The sequence below is a fragment of the Hemibagrus wyckioides genome, linkage group LG25 (assembly GCF_019097595.1).
Source record: "Hemibagrus wyckioides isolate EC202008001 linkage group LG25, SWU_Hwy_1.0, whole genome shotgun sequence".
NCBI lineage: Eukaryota > Metazoa > Chordata > Actinopteri > Siluriformes > Bagridae > Hemibagrus > Hemibagrus wyckioides.
Genome location: NC_080734.1, coordinates 18,472,041 through 18,482,614, shown reverse-complemented (window position 1 = coordinate 18,482,614; position 10,574 = coordinate 18,472,041). Strand labels below are relative to the sequence as shown.

At 39.9% G+C, this 10,574-nt stretch overlaps 1 protein-coding gene across 1 annotated transcript; it reads left to right on the top strand.

Annotated features, from left to right (window-relative positions):
* The first annotated feature begins 4,824 nt into the window (after positions 1-4,824).
* Positions 4,825-8,929, top strand: LOC131346099 (uncharacterized). Its single transcript, XM_058379446.1, has 8 exons — positions 4,825-4,893; positions 5,363-5,406; positions 5,589-5,710; positions 5,834-5,870; positions 6,157-6,344; positions 6,637-8,188; positions 8,366-8,444; positions 8,736-8,929. Exons 2-8 carry the CDS (start codon positions 5,383-5,385, stop codon positions 8,873-8,875), a joined length of 2,142 nt encoding a protein of 713 aa, XP_058235429.1. The 5' UTR covers positions 4,825-4,893; positions 5,363-5,382; the 3' UTR covers positions 8,876-8,929.
* Positions 8,930-10,574: the final 1,645 nt, after the last annotated feature.

Genomic DNA, 10,574 nt, shown 5'->3' with positions numbered 1-10,574 from the left:
AATTAATAAAATCAAACCTGAGTGAGAATTTGTTCACTTGTTTTCAGAAGTCATTTTCTACGTGATCAACTTTTATTTTCTCTTACAACAGAAAGAAAACTAAAACATTTACTGTAGTTGTTATTAATTTACAGCACAAATCAGAAGGAATGAAGACCTATCTATCTATCTATCTATCTATCTATCTATCTATCTATCTATCTATCTATCTATCTATCTATCTATCTATCTATCTATCTATCTATCTATCTATCTATCTATCTATCTATCTATCTATCTATCTATCTATCCATCTATCTAAAGGTATATTCAGCGTTCTCCACTAGGGGTCATACACACCATGATACAGCAGACCTGACGTGAAGCATGAATGGAGTTGTTATTGTCTGTTTCCCTCTAACAGCTTCAATAAGTAATATGATTAACATTAAGTCCTGATAAAAGGTCTGTAAATTTTTCCAGCCTGTTGATTCACAGAATTATCAAAAAGGTTCAAGTGAACATGATTGAATAAAATAAACATTACACAAAATCAGTCCAAATTTTCAAATCAAACCATTTGTGGAAATGTACCTCTAAAGAAATCTTCTTCTTCTTCTTCTTCTTCTTCTTCTTCTTCTTCTCCTTCTTCTTCTAAAATAATATTTGAAAAATATCTATGGGTCAAAATAAGCAGTCATTTTGCATTTTACGGATCTTTGCCGTAATTAAATCTGTGTCAAAAATCTTGAATAGTTGAACATTTATCAGTCTCAGTGATGGTGAGGAAATGGCGTATGGTAGAAAATGTAAACTATGTGGCTAGATCATTGATGCTGTTTCATGGCTGTGTGAGCTTATTCTGTCTCTCTAAAGAACAAGTCATCACTTGGGACAAAGAACTCATAGAAGAGAGAGTAGTGAAGAAAGACAATCGTTCCTGAGTCCAGACAGAAAACCACCGACTGAAACACTGAGAGACACAGAGACAATTTTCCTGACTGACTGATTAATAATCTCCATGGAAAGAAAATGAACTGTTCCACAGAAACATCCATTTATTTCTTTCATTAAATATACATTTATTTCTTATTTACACACGGATACAAATGTCAGTAACAGTTTGTACAATGAAATGCTTGGGCCAGATGCAGGCAATCTATAGCACTATAATGTAAACAACAAAAAAGGCCTAAAGTAAAAAGAGAAGATTTAAGAATAGTAATAAATATACAGAGTATAGAATACGTGTGCAAATCTATTTATATATTAGCATATTGAGGTAGTTGAGGCAGGATGCAGATGCTCATTGTAAATGAAAAGTGTGTGAAATATAAGGAGTGTGTAAGTGAGGTGTAAATAGTATTGAGTATGGCTTGTGCAGTCTCAGTATGTTAACAGACAGTGTGCAAGTAGGAAAGTGTGTAAATAGTACTGATGATTTTGTAGTCAACAATATACACAATATTGCAACAACCTGTTATGTATAAAGTCATTTTGTGTTTATTTTCTTTCCTCATACATCCATCACTCAGATTCTGATCCGGATCCAATTCAGCTCTCAACGGATTCACGAGGTCGGTCATCTTTCTGTGAAAACAGAGATTTCATGTATAAAGCTTCAAATGATCCATATTTATGTTATTAGTACTGTACTTAATTTTTTGGCCTATAACTGTCTACCTTCAGTAACTGACCCTCGTGATTCATGGATGGAGTCTTCTCCATCTCATGATGTTGTGAGCCTTCCACTCTCACTTATACACCTAAAACACACACATATGGAGCACAAGAGGTTTATATTCGAGTGTTTAATGCTTAAACATGAATAAAATCCTGATATTATTAATAAAGGAGCTGCTTAATGTAGGACTTTTCTCACTTACATCCATGAGCTCATCCTCCTCCTCATTCTTCAAATCATCCTCATTTCTCCTCATGATTCAGGGTCTTCTTCAGCTTGTCGTTCTCCACTTGGAGGATCCTGGGAGCGTCCTGCTCTCACTCATGTGCCTAAAACACACGCATGGGACAAAAGAGATTCACACTCAAATGCTTAATGATCACATCTGCAGTGAGCCATCTTACAAATACAATATTAATGTTAACTCATTGTGCAGAAAAAAATTCTTCATATTTCTAAATGAGCCTCTTAATGCATGGATTTTTCACACTCGCTTTTGTTAGATTCGCAAACTCCATGTTCAGGTCAAGGATTACATGTCCCATGCCCTTCACTCTTAGACTCTAACAACACTCTCCACAATAAGCCTTAAATAAAGGTTTTTCAGACTTCTGATGAAATTTTAATGCATTATTTTCCTGATAAAGACTGAAATAAATGAACATCAAGTCTGGATTTCTGTCCTGAGCCTAAAACCGGAATAAAAACTTCATTTCCTCCCCCATAAGTGAGAAACTTTCCCATCCAGATACAGTATTTAAAATCTTTATATCTTAGAAAACTTGATTTGTGTTTTTATTTCCCACAACCAACTGAGAGATTGATAAAAATATGCAATAAAACGTTCAGTGTAATGACAAATCATATCCTAATAGTAAGGAAATATTTGATTTTGCAATGTTGTTAAGAAATGTTCTCTAAGCATTTAGAAAAACTAAGAGTACAGAAAGCATTTTGGTTGCTAACCTAAAATAAAATCATTAAAAAAAATGAGAGAACTTTAATGTACCATTGAGAGGCAGTGCAAAGATTTGGCCTTTATTTAAAAATAGTCTAAAATGTGGTGTCAGTGTGAAAAAAACATTTGAGTCTGATTGATGGAAATATGAGCCTGCAGTTCTGCTGTTAGTAAGAGACTGTAAATGTACACTATAGGGTTTAGGTCAGGAGTAGAAGAAACTTACCATCATCAGGTCCTGAAGAACCTCTGTGGCTTGGACCAGAGCCGGTTCCGTGGCCTGCTTACACACTGGGTCTAAATGCAAAAAAAGCCATCACACATCATCCTTTATTGTTGAAGTGTTGAATTGCACATGAGCAGTATTTTCCACTTCTGATCCAGGTGAAGATCTACAGCACAAGTATTCCCATTTTTTCACAGGCCTCCGGAATAAAAACACTTTACTGATGTTCAGTATCTACATGTCTACTGTGGGTTAAGGCTTAAGGACACACTGACAGATTTTATTCCACATTCATGAAGCTAAAATCCTCCATGTACCAGAACAGAAAGAGAGAGTGATTTCACCCATTGGTGCATCTTTCAAGCAGAGCGAGCACTGGCTACAATCTGGGTAACGGCTATTAACTTACAAAGAACCGAACAAATCTACTGAAATCATGTTTTTAAAGGAGAGAAGTACTAAAAATAAATAGAGAACTTAGCTCTGCATGGGTACACCAAGACTGAGAAATAGTTGTACCTTCAGGGGCGGTCGTGTCCTCGGGGTCTACTGTCGCTTTCTCTCCGTTTAACAAAATAGTAAATGCTGGTTGCTGTGGCTGCAGCTCTGGCCGCTAACAGAAGGGGGCACAGTGAAAGATCCGCTACACACGCGCTAACTGGCTAACTGATGCATATATATACGCATCTGTAGAAATTAGAAAATCATCGAAAATATATGTAGATTCATTACACACAGACTGATATATTTCAAGTATTTATTTCTTTTAATTTTGATGATTTAGCCGCTGGAGGCAGTGTGATGACATCAGTGTTCTGCCGGGAAACCTTGGGTCCTGCCATCCATGTGGACTTTGACATGTACCACCTACCAAAGCACTGCTGCAGACCATGTAGACCCTTTCCTGGAAATGGTACTCCCTGATGGCTGTGGTACTTTTGGTGGTGCACAGGGGTCAGCATGGGCACCCTGACTGGTCTGTGGCTATGCAGCCCCATACACAACAAACTGTGATGCACTGTGTATTCTGACACCTGTCTATCAGAACCAGCATTAACTTATTCAGCAATTTGGGCAACAGTAGCTCGTCTGTTCCTTCACTCCCCATGTGCATCAATGAGTCTTTGCCACCCATGACCCTGTTGCCGGTTCACCACTGTTCCTTCCTTGGATCACTTTTGATAGATACTGTCTAGCCGTCTAGCCATCAAAATTTGGACCTTCATCAAACCTGCACAAATCCTTATGCTTGTCCATTTTTCCTGCTTCTAACACATCAACTTTGTGGACAAAACATTCACCTGCTGCCTAATATATCCCACCCACTAACAGGTGCCATGATGAGATCATCAGTGTTATTCGCTTCACCTCTCACTGCTCAGAATACACAGTGCATGAGAGGTCAGGGCTGTTTGGGCAGCAAAAGGGGAACCAACACAATATTAGGCAGGTGGTCATAATGTTATGGCTGGTCGGTGTATGTGTAGGCAGCTGATCCACACTTAACCGCCTTGAGTGATGAGAATAATGACAATTAAAAAAACATCCAACAAACACAATCTGTTACATATTAATTAATTTAGCTTAGATTTTACAGATTTTTACTTAAAAAAAACAATTAGCATCCTTATTACGGGATTCATTCAAACCAGCAACACTTAGCAATCCTTGGCTAGTTATTTATTTATTTATTTTGCTTGACGCCATGATTGATTTTCACTGGAAAAGTCTATGAAAGTGAGGTTTTATTGTTTTATCGTTATTTTATCGCTAATATGGTTTAATGTTTCACATTAGTCCTTTAAAAGTTTAGCTCAGAGCCTCGAGGTAAGAAACCGTCTCTCACTTCAGCAGCACCGAGCTACAGAGGACAAAGTGGAGCTGCCACCTGATTGGCTGGCTGTGTAATCACGTGACTGGCTCTCGCGACTGATGATTGCCATGGTGCCCGGCCCCTAGAAAAAGCGGTTCCGTGACGTCACAGCGGGAATTCGGAGACGCAACTTCTGACCCTATCAGGTCATTTACTGCATTTTCACACGACAGGTAAGTCGCCTACAATACTCACTGCTGTTATTATTATTATTATTATTATAATTATTATTATTATAATTATTATTATTATTGTGTGGACCTAAAGTAGCTCTTCTTCACACGTCAATATTTTCTCTGTATTTGATGAAAGATGTAAATAAAATGCGGTAGTTAAGCCACACTTGGTGTAAAAGATGTGAAAAGATGAGACGAGGCGAGTCCAGGTCCGAGTTTAAACATGGCGTTGTTAATGAAGCTGATCCTGAACACTGACTTTATTCTCATCACTTTACTGTAGCACTAAACTTTTACAGCCCTCATGTGTGAGGCTCGGGCGCTTCACTTTTATTTATTTACTTCATTTACTTATTTATTTATTTTAGAGCGCTGTTCGTTATTCTGTGTTTTCCACTTCACTTACAGCTGAATGTGTTTTTTAAAGAGAATATACTTTAATAATGATCTGTTTGTGTTTTTGTAGATAAAGCAATCCGAAAGAAAATGGAGAATTCACATGATTCAAAGGTGAGTCAGGTTCATGTGAATCACTGAATCGGTTTGAGCAGAAACTGGATGATTATTCATTTGATTCTGGGACTGAAAACAGTCGACGAGTGACGAGTGCTAATATTTATGCTCGCTGTTGTAATGATTAAAATCTCTCAGTTAAAGCACCGACTCTGATGAACTCTGTGTGCTGTTTACAGATGAATGAGCAGAGAAGAAGAACAGCTAGAACAGGTGGAGCATCCATGCTGACCACCATGTCTGACCAGAGACCGAGGTGTTTCAAGGACATTATGGACCTCGTTCTTCATCTGAGTGATGAGTATGCTCGATCTCTGACCCTCAGTAATGTTTTATTCAATTCATTTACACTTGAATAAATGTTTAGATGCTAATTCTCTCTCTCTCTCTCTCTTTCTCTCTCTTTCTCTCTCTGTGCTTAAAGGGAATGGAAGGCCGTTACCAGAGGCATGACGAAGAAGGTAAGAGTGTGAGAAAAACGAATAATGAACAGGATGTAAATATGAGAATGAGTGGATTGATCTGTCTAATGAAGAGATGAATCAGTGTATTGTGTAATATTCTATTGGCTTTATTGATGTGAGAAACAGTCAGTTTACAGATGTGTGTAAATCTGTACAGTTATTTATAGCAGCGTTATTCATTCCTACGTGAAGAGTTATGTTACGTTTCATTTGGTTGAACACGGTGTAATGTCACTGATCATGTTCCATATTCACGCTGATTTTCTTTCTTTTACTTCAAAAGGTCACAAGGTTGGAGTTTGCTGTTGCTTCCACTAAAATGGTGACCACGGTGTCGTCTGCTGTGGTTCGGCGTTTACTGAAGCCTCTCAGCAAAAGCTTCGGGATCGAAGCGATTCTGGAGGCTAACGACAAGCTGAAGGAAATGGCCAAGTCGAAATCGAGCAAGTGCTCTGACGCCTCAGCTCAAAGGTAAACTTTACCCATTTACTGCTCAGATTTCACTCTTAATATTTATAAGGATCAACTTTACTGCACTGTTTAATCAACACCTGACCAATCAGAATCCAGGATTCAGCAGCACGTTGTTGGAATGACTAATCACATTTTTTTGTATTCTATGATCTATTGGCGGTTGAGAAAAAGAAAATGAATTGAACACTGTGCTATTTTACTGGAATCTATTTATTTCAGCTCATGTGTGTTAACATGAAAATAATCTTCATTCTCGTTACTGTTCTCTCTTCCCTGTGTGTGTATAAAGATCCCCAGTGGAGGTGTCTGATTTCATCTGTCATCTCGGTCAGAGAATCGTCACAGAAATTAAAGGTGCGATGCTGGAGGCCATCCGGAGTACGGCATCAGGACAGTTGGAGAACTGCTCTGAGAGTGCTTCATCATCTGCAGAAAAACAAGTATGGCTAGATGATCTTAGCTTTGCCTGCACTAATGAGATCTGTGAGAAGATCCTGGCCCTCTGTCACTCTCAAGAGCTCCACAGACATGGAGGAGAGACAACTTCAGTAAAGTCCCTCCTGGAGTTCCAAAAACTAATGAAGGGCTTGGAAAAAGTTGTCTCGGTCAGCAGGTCCTCTTCATGGGTTACTGTATCCAGAACCTCTGACATGGTTTCCACGACGTCTGAAGTGAGGACTCCTAGTTGTGCTTCATCAGTTCCACAATCTGTGAGCCCTTTCATTGAGCAGTTTAAGAGCATAGCCTCAGAAGTGGTCAGTGAAGTTCTTCTGAGATTAGAGCAAAAACTCTCTGACTCAGTGTCGTCTCAAACTTCCATCCTTGCCTCCGTTGAGACAGAACCGAATTTCTCGAGGGAGCTGGCCAAGAGCACAGCCATGGAAATTCTGCAGAAAATGTTTTGTACACTTGTCACTTGCAGCGATGCTGACCAGTCTGGACCAGAAGATGAGCAGAAGTCCCTCTCTTTTGCTCAGAAGATCCACATGGATATCAATAAGCGGGTGTTTGCATTTATTTGTGAGCGGCAGCAAGCCATTTTAGAGAAAAGAAAGACCTTCTTGGATGCCTCTACCGAAATCGATGCTGATCTCGAGGTCAGCATGGAGAACATACAGAAATCTGCTGCTGCTGAACAGTACTTGGATAAAGCCACTCAGGTTGTGAGTGATATCCTGGTGAATAGGTTAACTTCACAAATTTCCTCAGGTTTAATCAGCACGAAAGGCTCGGGTTCAAGCACAGTGCCGTCATCGATGTCAGTTCAGGTCAATGTTACTGATGCTTCGTCAGCTCCCTGCAGAAAGAGCTCCTCAGTCTTCTCTTCACAGCTCCAAAGTCCTTCTGGACTGGAAGAGAGCGTTCTAGACGCAGAGAGAGAGCCTCTGCCTTCGGGCCAGAAGAGTCAGTACGTTCATCTGCACCTTTTCACTGTGGTGCACGATCACCTGAAGGCTTTCTTTACTTCCTTCTCTAAAAGTGATGCTGATGATAAAGGGACAGATCCGTCAGCACACTCAGAGAGCGAAGAGGACAGTGTTGTTCCCATCTGCATCGATGAGGAGGGCTCGGTTCACGAGCTGAATGTTGGTCGCACTTTATCCGATTCTGTTCTGATCAGAAGTAACAGCATGTTATGCTCTGTACAGTTTCCTTCTCAGCTTGTTTACAGGTTTGTTGAGGAGTCCATCAAGGCTTTACTGCAGAATGTGCTGAAAGTCAGGGTGAGTGATGGAAATTATGGACACTTGCTTCACGGAGCCGAGGATCAGGAGAAGAAGAAGAAGAGGAGCCCTAGAGTTCGCTTCGTCATAAAGACGAGCAGGCATGTGGTGGTTAAGGTACGCAGGACTTTTTCTCCTAAATGTTCTTACGAGGTTCTGAGGTTTTATTTGTAGTTATTGATAATTGGATGGTTTATTGAACATCAGTGACATTTACAGCATTAATCACAAATTAAGGTTATTAGACGTCCAGTTCTGCTTCCTGATTTGTCTTTTTATCTTCATAAATCACAGCGTCCCAAGAAGCAGAAGAAACGCCGCAGAGTTCCTCTGCCACAGCCAAGCACATCCGCCTCCGCACGTCTCCACGAGGGTAAGTCTTTAAAACTAAATGAACCTGTGATTTTGACCACGTTTACACCCTTGATTCTTTTAGTGTATAACACAAATTTCATCACATCACTCTGTATCCTGTGCTTTAAATTGGAGCAAATGATGATAGTCATGGTGTTTGTTTATGATATTAGCTGATGATTTTTATAGAGCGTGATGATGATGTTCTAAAGTTTTAGTTTTTTTCCGTTCCTGCACCGTGTGTCCTGATGATCAGCTAAAACAGCAGGTTTTGTCATTTTGCAGTGACTCTGCTTCTTCTCATTTCCAGACTCACACAGAGAATCGAAGCCCTCGCGGTCCATCTTCAAGAACACTCGCAAAACGCTGGGCAGGATCTTCTCTAACATCTCCAAGACCTTCACCAACATCTTCAACACTTCAAAGCGCTCCGGAAACTCGTCAGAGTAGACCTGTGCCCGGTGACAGTTAACCAAGTTACCGTGGCAACAGATACAAAAAACAAACAAACAAATAAATAAATAAACACAGCTGTCTTTGTGTGTATTGGATTATTCTAATTGTTTTTATCTAATTTTTATCTTTACATTCTATTCTACACATTTTGAAATCACTTTCTACAGAATAACTTTACATCTATTACTACATTTTGCTGTGTGTTTATTTGTGAATAAAGTGTGTATATACACTTACCGTCCACTTTATTAGGAACACCCGTCCTCTTGCCGATTTATGCAGTAATCCAATCAGGTGGCAGCATCACAATGCAATGCAGTCATGCAGATCCAGGTCCAGAGCTTCAGTTATTGTTCACATCAAACATCAGAATGAAGAAAAAGTCTGATCTGGAAAAACGAAGAAGAATTTCTTGTGCAAACGCTAGGATGGTTTTAAATCTGTTATTGCCCAGCTTGATGAATGAGGCCCGTTATTTATACCAACTGAATGAAAGATGGAGAGTGAAGAGAAGCGATCCTGCTGATTATTTCAATTATTTGTGGGTATTACAGTGTGGGTATTACAGCAGGGGTATTACAGCAGGGGTATTACAGAGTGGGTATTACAGTGTGGATATTACAGTGTGGATATTACAGTGTGGGAATTACAGTGTGGGTATTACAGTGTGGGTATTACAGTGTGGATATTACAGTGTGGGAATTACAGCAGGGGTATTACAGTGTGGGTATTACAGCAGGGGTATTACAGTGTGGATATTACAGCAGGGGTATTACAGTGTGGATATTACAGTGTGGGTATTACAGTGTGGGTATTACAGCAGGGGTATTACAGTGTGGGTATTACAGTGTGGATATTACAGTGTGGGAATTACAGTGTGGGTATTACAGTGTGGATATTACAGTGTGGGAATTACAGCAGGGGTATTACAGTGTGGGTATTACAGCAGGGGTATTACAGTGTGGATATTACAGTGTGGGTATTACAGTGTGGGTATTACAGCAGGGGTATTACAGTGTGGGTATTACAGTGTGGATATTACAGTGTGGGAATTACAGCAGGGGTATTACAGTGTGGGTATTACAGCAGGGGTATTACAGTGTGGATATTACAGCAGGGGTATTACAGTGTGGATATTACAGTGTGGGTATTACAGTGTGGGTATTACAGCAGGGGTATTACAGTGTGGGTATTACAGTGTGGATATTACAGTGTGGGTATTACAGTGTGGATATTACAGCAGGGGTATTACAGTGTGGGTATTACAGCAGGGGTATTACAGTGTGGGTATTACAGTGTGGGTATTACAGTGTGGATATTACAGCAGGGGTATTACAGTGTGGGTATTACAGCAGGGGTATTACAGTGTAGATATTACAGTGTGAATATTACAGTGTGGGAATTACAGCAGGGGTATTACAGTGTGGGTATTACAGTGTGGATATTACAGTGTGGGTATTACAGTGTGGGAATTACAGTGTGGGTATTACAGTGTGGATATTACAGTGTGGGAATTACAGCAGGGGTATTACAGTGTGGGTATTACAGCAGGGGTATTACAGTGTGGATATTACAGTGTGGGTATTACAGTGTGGGTATTACAGCAGGGGTATTACAGTGTGGGAATTACAGTGTGGATATTACAGTGTGGGTATTACAGCAGGGGTATTACAGTGTGGATATTACAGCAGGG